This window comes from Haplochromis burtoni, unplaced genomic scaffold (genome assembly GCF_018398535.1).
Source record: "Haplochromis burtoni strain Fernald_Lab_line unplaced genomic scaffold, NCSU_Asbu1 Contig_433, whole genome shotgun sequence".
NCBI lineage: Eukaryota > Metazoa > Chordata > Actinopteri > Cichliformes > Cichlidae > Haplochromis > Haplochromis burtoni.
Window position 1 is genome coordinate 26,511 of NW_024582794.1, and position 16,463 is coordinate 42,973.

Genomic DNA, 16,463 nt, shown 5'->3' on the forward strand with positions numbered 1-16,463 from the left:
ATTAAGGACCTCAAAGCGCTTTACACATCCAGTCATCCACCCATCCACACACACATCCACACACTGGTGATGGCAGCTACATTGTAGCCACAGCCACCCTGGGGCGCACTGACAGAGGCGAGGCTAGATGGTAGATGATGTGCTGTGGCGATCCCTAAAAGTAGCAGCCAGAAGCAGGAGTAGTAGTACTAGCAGCAGCTAGCAGCAGTAGTAGCAGCAGTATCACTTAGCAGCAGTAGTAGCAGCAGTACTAGCAGCAGTAGTAGCAGCAGTACTAGCAGCAGTAGTAGCAGCAGTACTAGCAGCAGAGTAGTAGCAGTACTAGCAGCAGTAGTAGCAGCAGTACTAGCAGCAGTACTAGCAGCAGGAGTAGTAGCAGTAGTAGCAGCAGTAGTAGCAGCAGTACTAGCAGCAGGAGTAGTAGCAGTACTAGCAGCAGTAGTAGCAGCAGTAGTAGCAGCAGTACTAGCAGCAGGAGTAGTAGCAGTAGTAGCAGCAGTACTAGCAGCAGTAGTAGCAGCAGTAGTAGCAGCAGTAGTAGCAGCAGTACTAGCAGCAGTAGTAGCAGCAGGAGTAGTAGCAGTAGTAGCAGCAGTAGTAGCAGCAGGAGTAGTAGCAGTAGTAGCAGCAGTAGTAGCAGCAGTAGTAGCAGCAGTACTAGCAGCAGTAGTAGCAGCAGTACTAGCAGCAGTAGTAGCAGCAGTACTAGCAGCAGTAGCTAGCAGCAGTACTAGCAGCAGTAGTAGCAGCAGTACTAGCAGCAGGAGTAGTAGCTAGAGCAGTAGTAGCAGCAGTACTAGCAGCAGTAGTAGCAGCAGTACTAGCAGCAGGAGTAGTAGCAGTACTAGCAGCAGTAGTAGCAGCAGTACTAGCAGCAGTACTAGCAGCAGGAGTAGTAGCAGTAGTAGCAGCAGTAGTAGCAGCAGTACTAGCAGCAGTAGTAGCAGCAGTACTAGCAGCAGTAGTAGCAGCAGTACTAGCAGCAGTAGTAGCAGCAGTACTAGCAGCAGTACTAGCAGCAGTAGTAGCAGCAGTACTAGCAGCAGTAGTAGCAGCAGTACTAGCAGCAGGAGTAGTCAGCAGTACTAGCAGCAGTAGTAGCAGCAGTACTAGCAGCAGTAGTAGCAGCAGTAGTAGCAGCAGTACTAGCAGCAGTAGTAGCAGCAGTACTAGCAGCAGTAGTAGCAGCAGTACTAGCAGCAGTAGTAGTAGCAGTACTAGCAGCAGTACTAGCAGCAGTACGTAGCAGCAGTAGCAGTACTAGCAGCAGTAGTAGCAGCAGTAGTAGCAGCAGTAGTAGCAGCAGTACTAGCAGCAGTAGTAGCAGCAGTACTAGCAGCAGTAGTAGCAGCAGTACTAGCAGCAGTATAGCAGCCAACACCCCTCCACTCCCCACTCCAGCCCTCCACCCCTTCTCCTCCTCACTACTCCATAACACAACCAGACCCACCGATCCTCTGCCGCCACAGGCTCCACCCTCCCTCGTCCCACCCGTCTACATCCCTCACGCTCCCCTTCCCCTACTCCCCAGTCGCCGCCCCGCCTCCCCCCTCCCTCCACCTCGCCGCCTACTTGCCCCGTCGCCTCTCGCACCCTGTTCCCCTTGCCCGCCCCCGTCCACACCCTTCCTCCCGCCTCCCCCACCACCGTCCCCAATACTCCCTCGGCCCTCCGAGATCTTTCCCTTCTCCTCACCTCGCCCCGCCTCCTGCTTCTCTCCTCCGCGCCCTCACCTCACCCCTCCTTCGCCCCGCCCCGCGCCCCCTCCTCTCCTCCCTATCCGCCAATCCCTCCCCACCTATCCCTCCCTCCCGCTCATCTCCCCCCTGCTCACCATGCCTCCTCGCCCTACTTCCGTCCCTCTCGCCACATCACCCTCCAGTCGCCCACCCCCTAGCTCCAGCCCCTCCATCTTCCCCTTCATCTCCTCGTCGATCCCCTGCCTTCCCCGCCTCTCCTCGTAACACCTCTTCTACTAGGCCACACTCCTAGACTTGTGTGTCTGTACACACACACTGTGTACATCTGCATACTCCAGCATCTGTGTGCTAGTCTCTTTGACCTTCTCTTTGGTTACTATCCTGTGTGTGTGTGTGTGTGTGTGTGTGTGTGTGTGTGTGTGTTTGTGCGTGCGTGTATTTGTGTGTGTGTGTGGGCTGGTGGGTAGGGGGGCCCACGGGGCACGGCGACGGCCCCCCGCTCCCCGAGCCCGGCTGCCTGGGCCTGGCTTGGATTCCGCTGGGGCTCGCCTAGTTGCCTTTGTGCTCGCCACCGGCTGACAATCCCCATGTATATTTAATGCTAACCTGCTGTCTGTTCTAACAAAATAGACTTCACAGGTGGGGGGCTGAGGACAGGGAGGAACGGACGAGAGGGGGGGTGGGAGGCAGGTTGGAGGAATAAAAAAGGAGGAGTGTGTGGTGGAGGAAGACATCGAGCGACAGACAGCGGAGAGTGAAATCAAACACAACCTCTGGCTGCTTCAACGTCTTCCAGCCGAGAGAAGGTCACCGCAGGGACGCGCGTGCACGCATCCCTGCAGCTATTGCAAGAACCCTATGCAAACACATCACACAAGTGCAGCACAAGTACACAACGTCCGTGTGGGTCTTTGTGCTGTCTTCATGTCTCTGTGCGATCGACTTTTAGAGTTTAGATACGAGTTTGTGTCTTTGGCTGAAATGATGAAATGGATTTCATCTCAGGTGTCACGGGACTGTGTGCCCTCTGCATAGGCATGTTGTTTCACAGCAGTCACGTGTATTCACAGACTACTGTACAGTCATGCATTCATACTCTGTGTACTTTGGCCTGCATCCATCTGCAGCGTGATAGTCTAAGAAACATTCACAGCTGTTCAGATTCTGTAAACGGCACGAGAGCGACGACACTGTGAGCGACGACACTGAGCGAGCATGTGTTCCCACGTGTTCCCACGTGTTAATAGGACTAAACATGTTCAAACCTTCACCCCTGTAAATGTTGTCAGTGCATAATCAGATCAGAGGGGACAGGAAATTACACGTGGAGGAAAAAAGAAGGAAACAAAGAACCTGAAAAGACGATTTTCGTCATTTGGCTACTGCTACTAACTCAGATCTTCAGACGTGACATCCACTCACCGGACACGTGATTAGGTAAATGTGCTGCTTGACTCCACAAAGTGCTTTATACATCAGTCCTCTTTTGCCCTCTAAACTGCCCTGATACTTCGTGTGGTGGATTCAACAAGGAGCAGGAAACATTCCTCAGAGATGCTGCTGTGGTCCTATCTCCCTCAGGGTTCAACATGTTGTGCGTTCAGCGATGCTCTTCTGCATATTTTGGTTGTAATCAGTGATTATTTGAGTTACTGCGGCCGTCCTGCCTCAGCTTGAAGCAGCCCGGCCACTCTCCACTGACCTCTGACCTCCAAAAGTAATTTTTTCCTACAAAACTGCTGCTGTCTGGATGCTTTCACTGTTTCAGGGTATTCTCTGTAAACCCTAGAGATTGTTCTGTGGGAAAATCCCAGCAGTGTGTGAAACAGAGGAGCACATCTGCTCACTCTTTCTTACAGTTTGAACTTGAGCATTTTGTCTTGGTCTAAAAGATGCTGCCGTGTGATTGGGTGATTAGGGATCTGTGTTAACAGACGAACAGGTGTACCTAACAAGGTGCTTGCTGAGTGCAGCTGTCAGTAACAGGAACTAGATTGGGTATTTGGGCTGTTTTAAAGAAGAACGACCATCGACTCAGTTTTTGGACTGCGGGCTTCAGGACGAGATTGTTTATCAGTCTGAGACGTGGCTCCTGGAGATGTCCTGAGTGGAGAACTTCTGGGTGATCCTGATACCAGTAGTTAAAACCATTTAATGATCCACAGGGATGCAGACAGCAAAGACAGCCCACACAGTGTGGAAATATTTAGCCAGAACAAAATGATCGTGACAACACTTACACATCGGCTGCTGCAGTCCAGACCTGCCATCTTATTTGCGCGTAGCGGTCAACCCGGCCAAGAAGTGAACAGGCCCCAGACAAATGCATACCTGTGACACTGCTTGCATCCCTTCCCTGTCCTGCTGCTGTTTGCTTTTATCATTTTACGTCTTGCACTGTAATCGTTTCCTCCCCTGGCTTCTATCCTTCCCAGGTTGGTGCAACTATCCGCTGGACCAGCTGGGCTTTTGGAGATCCTTGGAGAGATTAATCGAACAGCTGACTGGGCAGAAACCTCGATCGGACGACCTGGCGTGGGCAAAGAAAACTGACTGAAGAACAAATACACAAGGGTTGAATGGAGGGAGGGGCATGGAAAGGAAAATGTACACAAATAGGAATGAATGGGGAAACCAGACAAATGCATATAAATGTAACTCCTGTCTCTGTGCTCATCGCTTCTTTGCTGAAGAGCAAACACAGAATCTGCAAACAAACAAAACGACGGTTCACGTGATTCGTAGACACGTTGGAGTCTGTATTTGAACAAGCTTTGAACACAGTGAGGTCATCGGTAGACCAGAAACAGCCAATCATCTCGTGCGTTTGTAAGCCTGTGTGAGCGACGCGGCGTGCTGGTGTGTAGGAGGTTTCTGGAGGTTGGGCTCTCCAGGAGTGACACCACGCTGCCTGTTGCAGGCACAGCACGCACACACGCATGCACACACACTCTCTCTCACACACACACACACACGCACGTACACACACGCACACACGCACGCACGTACACACACACACACACGCATGCACACACACTCTCTCACACACACACACCACTCACACAACACACACACGCACTCTCTGTGTGCCTCCCTGAGCCTGGTTCTGCTGGAGGTTTCTTCCTGTTAAAAGGGAGTTTTTCCTTCCCACTGTCGCCAAAGTGCTGCTCATAGGGGGTCATATGATTGTTGGGTTTTTCTCTGTATCTATTATTGTAGGGTCTACCTTACAATAACAGGCGACTGTTGTTATATAAATAAATTTGTATAAATAGAATTGAACAAATAGAAACAGACTTGTTTCGTGCATGCATTTCTTTTCCTCTGAATGTATGAATGAAGTACAGTGCAGACTTTACACTGGTACTTTGTTATTTCGTTTCCTATCCAGCTACCTCGGTTTATCACTTTATCAGACATGCACAGTGCTAGATGCTTGGGAGCAGCTTAACCTCACAGCACGGTAGCTAACCTAGCCTTTAACCCAACTAACTGATGTCAACTCCCCTCCGCTCCTCCCATCAGTGACCTTTCAGCTCAACTTGTAGTGTAGACATGACAGGTGGAGATGTCACCTCCTCAATAACAGCTTGCTCAGTTTCTCCTGCTGATCTTCCTCCTCCAGTCCCTCCCACCTCTTGCCCTGCAGCTGTAAGGTCAGTGCACATGATCACCTGCCCTATGCTTTTCCTTAACTTCCATTAGTCTGGCACCTTGCAGTACTAAGGCACAGCTACAAACTGTTTGACACTGTAGCTGACCTTCTGAAGTCCTTGCATTTTCATCGCCAGTTTGAGGTTTAATTGTAGGAAGTTAGCTCAAACGTCTACAATGTTACACCCTCGAGCTTCTCAGGATAATAAGAATGGCAATGATGATTTTCTTTTCTACACAGGAAGCAAAAGAAGAATATTTAAGGCTATGACACACTGAGGTTTCCAAACAGCAGCTGTCTGTGTCCATCCTGGGCTTCCTTCACCTGATCAGATCGACAAATCCCAGCCAGTTGGTTGGTTGGTGAATGTTTGGTTCATCCAATCTGAAAGAAGGGCTAAAATGACTTTCCACTTGTTGGTTTACCTTTCTTCTTTCACTGAAGAAATACTCATCTTTTTTCTTGGTTGTTTTCAGACACTACTACTACAGAGATAGTGGGCACAAAGGGGAGAGAGGGCTTTTGCTGTGGCTGCACCCAGACTGTGGAACAGTTTACCTCCTCACATCAGATTCTCCACAAGCCTAGGAACTTTTAAAACTGCTCTTAAAACTCACCTCTTCTCATTGGCTTTTAGCAAGGTTTAACTTACTGTTTTAACTTATTGTTTTATCAGTGAGGTGTTTTATGTACTTGTGTTTTATTGTATTTTATATTTGTATTTTATTGTACAGCACTTTGGTCAGCCTCGGTTGTTTTTAAATGTGCTTTATAAATAAACTTGACTTGACAAAGATATGATGGAGCAAAGAAGGAGCTCCCAGCTCTTTCTAGTCTAGTGTTGACACTAAAACTACATGTGCCAAGATTCTGCCTATCCATCACATTCATGCTGATTTAAACACCAGTTAGATTAGGGGATGGCGTGCTCCATCAAGTCCTCCATCAGCAGCAGCGTCCATGTTCTAAGGACCCTACTGACCATCAGGTCACCAGTTCTGATAGATGGTGGCATTCGTGCAGACTGGTTACAGAACTGCTGTTCTCGTTGTTGACCAACCTTTATCACATCTAAGATGTGCCCACAGCTGCTAGCAGATATTTACAGGAAACTGACTCGCCCAGCAACAAGAGCACAGCTCAAACAGTGACTGCGATAGTGCAGAGATCTGTGTCTCTGCAGCCGGTATAAGCACATGTGTGATTTACCTGGTGTGTAAGTGAGGAACTTGTAGGCCATGTGAGCCAGCGGTAGGATGGGGATCATGCAGTTATCGCCATTGGTTTCGATGAAGTCGTGGCGAGTGATGGCAGTCGGATCGATGTGGTGCTCCCTGAATGGTCGAAGAAATGCCTGCAAAGAAAAGAAATGAATAAAACTATTCTCAGTCTAAGCTCCGACGAGTTTCTGCTCGTACAACAACTGGCTTTAGAGGGAGGACTTTATTTAAACCATCATTATCTTATTTTTATATGAAATGAAAAATACTGAAGTGGTGGCCTTTCCAAATCAAAGTAATCCACACAGATCCCAAACTAGACTCTGCTCGCTGTTCCTGCCTCAGCAGCTGCACATCCGCCCGATCCTGACTGAGAAGTGCGGATATCAGTGAATCTACAGGCCAATCCATCCACTTCAGTTGTATGTTGTTCTGTATGCACTTTGTAACTCGCAACAGCTAGCAGGAGAACTAGCGTAGCGTGGAGGAAGATGAAGGTGAGAAAAAGCAGCTCGGAGTTACCGACTGCCGTTTTTATATGTTTGCAAAGCTGTGCAGACGGCGGTGAGTGAGTCGGCGTCACCTAAACGCTTTGGCTTCTTTTGTTTGCTCGTTTTCATGTCAGAGAGACAATTAGTCCATTTGTTTATGGCCAATGACATTTTTATGCACACGACTGCAGCGGAGGTTAAATTGAGATTTGGTTCGACTGCACACTTTTAATCCAAAGGTTTGATTTTATTCATGAACCATTTTGAGAGGCTCAGACTTTGAGATAACAGCGTATTAATAACACAATCATGACATCAGGACACAAATGAATGGAACAGGGTGAACAGCCGATCTAGTCTGTGCTAAATAAAGGGGCTACAGTTACATGCACATACAGGCTGAAAGTCATCGTTGGGTTCTTCTAATGAATTTAAATTCACTTTAAACCACAACACAAAACCATGTTTATCCTCTTTACGCCAATGCAGATCAAATACACACACACACACACACACTCACACACACACACACACACACACACACACACACTCACACACTTAGTGGTGCTGAGCACCCTGTGCAACCCCAAAGCTCATATCCAGCATCCTAATAAACCACAGAACAGCAGTCAACTTGTGCAAACACACTCATACACATAAATGACCCATGGACACCCCACCAATTCAAAAATGTGTGCTTTAGAACACACACAGACACACACACAGACACACACACCCAGCAAACCCCAGCAGCACTGTGCAGAGGCAGACACCTGTCTGTGAGAGCATGGGGGTCTCAAATGAAAGACTGAATCTGAATCTCAGAAGCACAAAAGAGGACAGAAAGAAACACACCCACATGCACACAGAGGATAAAGGTAATTTATTTCTCTGTGTGGAAAAAGCAAAAAGAGGAAGGTTTGCATGTGTTTGTGCACAGTGCGCATTTATCCGAGTGCGTGTTTGTGTGCAGCCGTGGAAACATCAGCGTGAAAACTCATTATTGTCGGGTTAGCCGCTCGAAACAATCGCACACGCCTATCAGCAGACATCGTCGGTAGGTGCCACTGCAAACGCTGAAACTATCTGTTGATATCCTCACAATTACGGGCCCAGCTCCCTTCTCTACCGCTGTTTCCCCCTCCTCCCCTCCTCCATCGTCCCCCTCCTCTCACCGCAGCCCTCAGCTAGATGAAAGGCCGGCTAAGCCGCAGAGGTCGTGCCGAGAGGGGCGGCACGGGCGCTCCCAGTTAACGGCGGGCCACCGGTCGCTGCGTGTCCTCTAATCCCACACCGTTTAACGGCCTGCCTTGCACGACATCCGTTAATCACCAGCTCACATCGCCCATCGCCCCAGCAACCACCGCTGTCCCACTGCTTGGACGGACACGCCCTTCCACCCCCTTCTTTTTTTGTCCTTCCAACCTCGTCTGCTGTATTTTTTATTAGTTTCTCTCTTTTTTGGGCCCAACCTTACCATCCTTTAATATCGCACTCTTTTTTCGTCCTTCTGTCCTTTAAATAAGAACCGACTTACATCATTCAATTAACTCTCTTTCAATGCTCCAATCAGCCTCACTGGAGAGTTGCCTTGAAAGAGATTTGTTCGTTAACGACACAAGGACAGAAGTAGCGATGCTTTTAAAATATGACTGCACAAGTGAACTAGATGGGGAGAAAGGATCTTAAAACATATATCCCAAAACTGTAAGCACATCTGGCAAATTTCCGTGTGAATCGAGCATCATTGGGAACTAATGAGCGTGACTTTGTCCTCAAAGTGGTGTCATTAGAGGACTGCTAAATCCTTGTTGAGTCAATTAAAGCTCAACGACACAATGACGACAAAAAGCCTCCTAAAGGAAATGTGGAAACGCTACAGGGAAATTGTCGAGCACTTCTTAAACTAGTGTTGCAATTTTAGCACTGCTGAGTAGAGAAAAGGCTTTCTGTAGACTCACAGAAAGAACAAATTGGTGTTACACAATTTCTCCTGGAGAGCAACAACCTCGCAGTGTACTTTGTGCAATAATTCTCGCCCTATTTTGTCTGAACAACAACATATTCCAACTGTGATGTGGACAGAAGCATGCATCATAATGCGCTCTCTGAATGTGTTCGTACACAAGTTTGTACTCCAGATTTTCTTTTTCTTTTAAGCCAAATGCTGATATGATGCATGTACTCCAGAGTACAGTGGGTACTGGCGGGTTACGTTTCCATGAGGACAGCGGCTGACTGACTCCACTAGCTTCCTTACTTTGACGCATTCCTTAACTGACGACTGTTTTTACTTTGTAGCTAAACACACGAAGCCCCATGTCTCACTAATGACACACAGACTAATTCTAGCACCCAACAGCAGTGCTTGTTACTGTAACTGCCATAAAAGCCTTGATTTGAATAAAGTCTTTAATCAAACCACCTGTTTTAAAGAAAAACGTCTTCTTCAGCTGCTCCCACCCACAGACGTTTACTTTACTGAGTCTAAAAATCTAAAGCTACACAAGTCCAAATAAAAGCGTGTGTGTGCAGATGAATGATAACTGTTTAAATCAGGCAGCTACCACACTTTCAACATCAGCAGGAGAGCAGCAGTGACACAAAAACACGACCCACAGTCTGAAATATAAGGTGTGACATGAGACGTGTGGGATGAATTCGATGACCTTCAGTGGGAGCCGGTCTGAGACGAGACACGTTGAACAGCTTGGAGATCAGCGGTACATAAAGTACAGACAACACATGTTTACACAGGTCATCACAGGTAGAGGCGACAGGAAACTGGACATACATCAGCAAAAACAGAATAAAATAACAGAAGGCAAAAATAAAGGACAGCGCCAACTTCTAACGCTCTAATACGGCCGCCATTAGCCTCAGGTGTTCTGAATCACGCTCGTGTTTGATATTCAAACTAACGCTAACCGGGAGCACGGGCCGGCTTTATTCTCAGCCTCACAAATGCAGCAGAGGTGGACGCTTTATTTCCAGCAGACTATTGTCAGCCCTCTGTTCTCCGTAAAGGTCCATTCTTCTCTGCCAGTTAAAGTCTTTATTAGAGGTCTCCTACAGTGTCCAACACACCATGCAAATCTGTGACTGCTGCTGTGCCTTTGGTCCCAGTAACTACCCCAAACCTCAATAAATGCCACATTAGAAATAAACATCACACCAAATAATACCTTCTGCAAACACAACAAGTAACACAGGGATCCTAAAATTACTGTTCAGCATCATCTGATAGTACAGTGCACATATCAAATAAATATTATTAAGGTAGCATCTAAAAATAGAGACATACATTAGGTACAGCCCAAATTACACGAACCATTAGAAATCCTCACATCGAAGTCAAGACTGTCGGTGCTGCAGCTAATCAGATTACACTGAAGTACTGGCAGTAATCTCAAGCCTGAATCCAGCAGGCTGCTGAGCAGAGACATATTTGATTCACACACAACAACAATGCTAATTAATCAATTCATGTTTTTTTCCTGGTGTGTTTGTACAATAACTACAGTCATTTATACATCCTTTCATTTTACACGTTACATTTGAATGAGTACTGCATGTACTGCATGTAACTACATAACAACATCTGTACCTGTTCGTGGTTTTAAGGTTGGAGCCAAACATCTGTATTTATGTTTAAATATATAATCACCTTGTATGTATAAACAATACAAGCAGACACGGGATTATTTTAAATGAATTTAAAACAAACATCATTCGTTCCTTCGTGTGCACTGCACTGATAGACGACAGCGCTCTACACGTCCAGCCTCCAAGCTGTTACACTCACGAGCTGGTAGCCAACCATGCAAAAATAAGGAGCTGCAACACAACAGTCTACAAATGCAGCACTGTAGTGATGAGGTGTGACAGCCTGCACGTGTCATCAGGTTTAACACAAAGCTCAGAAAGACAACGAGGAAACAATGAATGACATGCATGCATCACGCTGGAGACGTGTTTATATAATGTTGTTTGAATCACATTAGAATCTCTAAGTCGTTCTAATATCAGTCAAGTACAGCAAATACTGTCTTGTACTACAAAAATACTACAAATTGCATTACAGGTGTTAAGGTGATTCTGGTGTTTGCGGTCATATTTAACTATGATAATAAGTATTTGTAAATAAAACACGTTTCCATATGTTTGCAGTTTTTCAGTCAAAGTAACAAATGGTGTGAACTGCAATCAAAGTGTGAACAATATCAAATTATTATTAATGATGTAGTGATAACATGTGGGACAGTGTGATTAATGCCTACGGTTCTTACAGGGATGCTTCACACATCAGCTTCCATTTTTCACACATTATTTATATATGAATAATTCATAAATACAAGGAACAGTAGATGAAACGCTCCCACACTTCCACTAAATTCACACGCCATTAATCAAAGTTCACATGAACCAATCTGCATGCTGCACCGGATCATACTGATTTTAATTGGATGAAATGAGGATAACCTTTACTCTAATTGGCTGAGAGGAGTGTGTGGATTACTGTAACGCAGCCACATAAATATGTGCATACTGTATGTGCACTGTGCGCTGAAAGGTCGTCAATATTCAAGGTGAGACTGTTCACATGTGACCCCGTGTGTGCGCGTGTGTGAGTGCAGTGGACATTACTGCCTACAGGGAAATCGCTTTGTGTTACACTGACATTTAGCTTCAGATCACTACAGAAGTGGAAAGCTGTGGGGACGAGGGGCGACTGCTACCACGGCGATGCAGTCCCAGGAAAGCGAAGACACCAACTTTTAACAAAACCTCCAACTGTAAAAACCAAAGAAACCCGTCCCATCTGGCTCGCTGGGATTATTCAGGAAAACTGTACCAAAGCAAGAACGATGCAAAAATAATGGATCTGAGGATGGACATGTTTTTAAAAAAGGCTTTTTTAAAATACTATCATTTATAAAGGTGCTCTTCTGCACTCATTTCAAATACCAGGCGCTTTCTGACAAACAGTCACCCGCCTGCAGTTACCCGCCTGCAGTCACCAAGACTGTACAAGAAGCACGATGAGACTGTGGACTCACAGCAGGGAGTCAGCCAGCGGGGGAACAGGCGAAGGACAGAGCTAGGTGGACTGTCCACTAATAAGAACTGTAACTGTGTGGTACTTCTCGATTAATGAAAAAATAAATATTAAAAATGCCAAACTTGTTTCCAAAAGTGTGCACAGGTGGCGCTGATACAGGTATTTCTGACAGTAGGCCCAAATAACCTGACACTGGGCCATTTGACCTTTGTGTTCTGAAAGGTCACTAAAGATACAAAAATAGATGTCACTACTAGTAATACTACTGCTGCTGCTACTACTAGAATATTTTGGTGTTTGGGACATACGACTTTTGAAGAGCAGACATTAATCTTCCTTCTCTGTTTAAAGTGCGGAGCTCAAAATAAGAGAGGACGAGATTTAACAACCAAGCTTGGAAAAAGTAAACAGTCGGCTGTAAGATGAACAGTTTGACTTTGTCCTTCTATGTTGAGGGAAAAAAGAATGATGAAGGGAAAATGTTTGCATAACACTCAGAAGCAATCGAATGAACCATGTAATCTGCTAAACTTACCTTGACTGAAGAAACTTAAGAAGCCAAAGTTGGTGACAAAGCAGCTGCTGTATCAAAACCATTGCAGTGATTGCTTGGGTTGAACTACGAGGGGTTTAAAAGGGTCTCAGACGTTTGGGGAGTTGGTTGTAAATGTCTGCAGACAAACCAAATCAATGACCAGGAGCTTTCCAGTGCAACCAGTCTCTCTGACCAGCCTGTAGGGCTGCAGAAATGGAGCTTTACCAATTGATTTCACAGAGACAGCCAGCAACAACTAGTCAGTGATTACACACTTTCCAGGTGACCAGTGGTTACCAGCTGGTCAGCGACCCGCCTGTCTGACAGAGGCAAAGCAGAACCGACACTAGTGAGACTGCTGCACACCTGATTCAGAGTTCGGTTGGCAGGAAAATGAACTTGATTTGATGTGAAATTATTCAAAGGTGTTTGATACAGCCTGCCTGCGCGCGTGTGTGTGTGTGTGTGTGTGTGTGTGTGTGTGTGTGTGTGTGTGTGTACCTTCCCAATAACAGGGATGTCCACCGACCCCCACGTATCTGCTCCCCAGTGCACAATCCCCGATGCAAAATCTGCCGTCACTATTCCGAGGACTGTCACATAAATGCAGGCGTGGACAGAGAATTACAAAAACTTGATTAGAGGTGTACATGAACTCATGAAAATGATTATTAGCATTTACATACAAAATCCCAGCCATCACAGTTTAGTGACTTCGTGTGAGTGTCAGCTTACCGATGCCAAGGACGATCTTGTAGATGTGAACGGTGGAGAAGTGCAGGAGGAGGAAAGAGAAGTTGATGATGAAAAGAAAGAGGCACAGGATCACACACACCCACTCCTGGAGCCGTTTACCTGAGGACGACACAGAAACACCTGACACTGCTGGGTCGACAGGCAAATGCAGACAGACAGTGGGTGTCTGTATTAATGAAGGGGGGGTGTCCGCTGGGAGAACGCGTCGCTTTTTACCGAAGGTCAAAGGACCCGTCGCCCACAACGACCACGCCCGTGTGTCCAGGCTGTTAATATGTAATCAGATGAAGACAAGTGTACTCCAGGTTGCGGGGTCATGACCTCTCATATGTGAAACACTGACACGGACGCAGCACCGAGCAGCACACACACAAGGGCCGTTTCAGGTGGGAGGTAGACCTCATAGGTCAGCAGTATCAACTAAAGAGGAAGAACAGGGACTAACTAAAAGTACTCTACTGCAATTCAGCAATATTAGAAGGGAGAAAGCCTCCAGCCAACAGCACTGAAGATCAGAGATAATATATTATTGAAAAAGAGCGCGCAGCATAGAGCACGCAGCATAGAGCGCGCAGCATAGAGCGCGCAGCATAGAGCGCGCAGCATAGAGCACGCAGCATAGAGCGCGCAGCATAGAGCGCGCGACGTGAGCGAGAAGCGTCTCCCACAAACTTGCGGTCTTCTGAATGGCGCCTTGCTTCCTTCTTCGCGGTCCTTGCTCGCCTGATCTGCCAGCTCAAGCAGGAAACATGACATCGTTCACTAAATAAAGCCACAAATATAAACCACCGCTGTAATGTTTTTAACTCACTTTCTTCTTCTTTTACAGCCACGCCCCCCACGCCGTTCTCCTAATCCTTCTGTCATTGCCAATCTAATGTGCCTTTAAAACTTTAATGTGTCCAGATCCTAACGTATCACACAGCATTAGGAGCCTATAAGATATTCATGACAGTTTTTTCTAATAAAGCACACAGGCCTGTAGACCTGAGTATGAATATGCTATCAGCCTCTCATATGGACTGAAGCGGTCACCCGAGATTTAGAATATGTGATTATGGATATTTCACGAATCGTCAAACGTGACCCTTCACCTTCTAAAAATAGACGCCATCAAAGTTGTAAAGAAGCAGATGGTAGAAACTTCTAAATGACTTTGACTTTGCTGGTTGTTGAAAATTGTTTTGAAAAACTTTCAGCTGTGAACGAGTCGTTTGGTGCGCTGATAACCACATACTCGGCTTGATTCAAACAATCATCTTTAACAGGAAGTCTGTACAGATTATATTTAATGTACTGCTGAAAAACAAAAGTCAAAGGAATACATTTTAACCAGAGTTCAGCATCAAATCAGTTAACCTTCGAGGATATTGGTGGGGAACCTCCAAAGAGGTTTTACAGTGACGTCACTTTACCCCTCGTCATCTTCTCTGACTGCTCTTACAGGAGTCAGGGTCACTGCTGGTATCATGATACCTGGACCCTCCAAAGGCTGCAAATGTTGTCCAACTGCTCCAAGATGGCTCAGTCATACATGCCACTGGCAGAAGGTTTGCTGTATCTCCCGGCACAGTCTCGAGAGCATGGAGGAAATTCCAGGAGAAAGGCAGTTACTGTAGAAGATCCATCAGTAGAGTGGACATCTGCTCCTCTGTCCAAGGAGGAACAGCAGGAGGAACTGCCAGAGCCTGACAGAAGGACTTCTAGCAGGTGTGAATGTCTCTGACCAACCAATCAGAAAGAAGACTTCATGAGCCCAAAATCCTCTAGTGAGCCCTGTGTTCACTGTGCAGTGCCATGGAGCCTGGCTGCTGTAATACCAGAACAGGCAGGTCCGCCACCAGCACATGTGGCAAACATGGGTCTTGATAAGGCGTGGGGGATGCCGGTAACATGTGGTCAGTGACGGTGTAGGGGAGGCACTGAGCATACTCACTGAGGAACAACAGCATCCTGATTACTGTCAAGTATCAGGATGAAATCCCTAAACTACTGTCAAACATTACGTTGGTGCAGTGGCTGCTGGTTCCTCCGAGTGCACAACAACGCCGGCTTCATGTGGCGAGACAGTGCGATCAGTTCCTGATAACGCCGACTGGCCCCGGTGTTCGCCTGACCCAAATCCGGTAGATCCCCTCTGGAAATGATGCTTCGATGTCAGATCCATGGTCTCATCAGGAGCATGGCCCAACATCGGCACACACAGAAGCACACGGGGCCGTACGAACTACTGAGGACCATGTTGAGGTGCAACATTATGCTGCGTTACTTTACGTTGATTTGGGGGTTCCTTTGAATTCAGCCCTTTGTGCAGAAGGTTGATCGTTTTCCTGTAAGTGACGCTGCATGCTCCAGTTTCTAACACCGTCCATATCAGCACAGAGATCAGCAGGACCCTCTGACATCTGATGTGTTTTCAAAGTGTTCCTTTAATTGTTTCTTAGTAGTGGATAATATAAACATATAATTAAATCTTGATGGCTCATGTCAAGTATCGGCTGGTGTCACCGCTCCAACGCTGCTTCCCCAGCACATCACAGCAGAGTACATCGTAGTTTCCACAACTCAGTGACAGAAAACCTGTCAACATTTTGCAGAACTCACTGAAGGATCTCAGCTTCCTCAAAAATCAGAGCTTGTTCGTTCCTTTTCGGTCTCTCAGTTCTCGATGGGCACATCCAAGCATTGGGCCCAGACACGACATCACCTTCCTGTCTGAGGACAGACATCGGTCGTGTCGCCATCCTCTTCTTTCTGGAGTTGATCGCCATCTTTCTGGTCTTATTCACACACACCATATCATACCATTCACGTATGATGGCGGTATTTATTTTCTTATTGTGTTAGGCAATGATAAGAAAATAAAATATCTCCTCTATACCTGCTTCATGCCCTGGAGGACGGGGCTGTGGCCCCCCCACACTCCCTAGCAGATCGTTACATGGAGAAACCTTTGGAATACAAGCATGCTGATCCACACAGGTATGCACACAGGTGTTCACAGACGCGGACTACAGCTTTCTTGGCTGCTGCCTCAAAGCACA

The 16,463-nt window shown here is 46.7% G+C and overlaps 1 protein-coding gene across 1 annotated transcript in view; it reads right to left on the reverse strand.

The window, feature by feature from the left end:
• si:ch211-212o1.2 (uncharacterized protein LOC492735 homolog) overlaps positions 1-16,463 on the reverse strand; it is a 59,639-nt gene that overhangs the window by 11,439 nt on the left and 31,737 nt on the right. The window contains exons 2-4 of the mRNA XM_005945068.3: positions 13,399-13,518; positions 13,165-13,256; positions 6,565-6,709 (exon numbers count right to left, since the gene is read on the reverse strand). Of these exons, the coding sequence (XP_005945130.1) occupies positions 6,565-6,709; positions 13,165-13,256; positions 13,399-13,518 (357 nt within the window). The remainder of the gene's footprint in view (positions 1-6,564; positions 6,710-13,164; positions 13,257-13,398; positions 13,519-16,463) is intronic.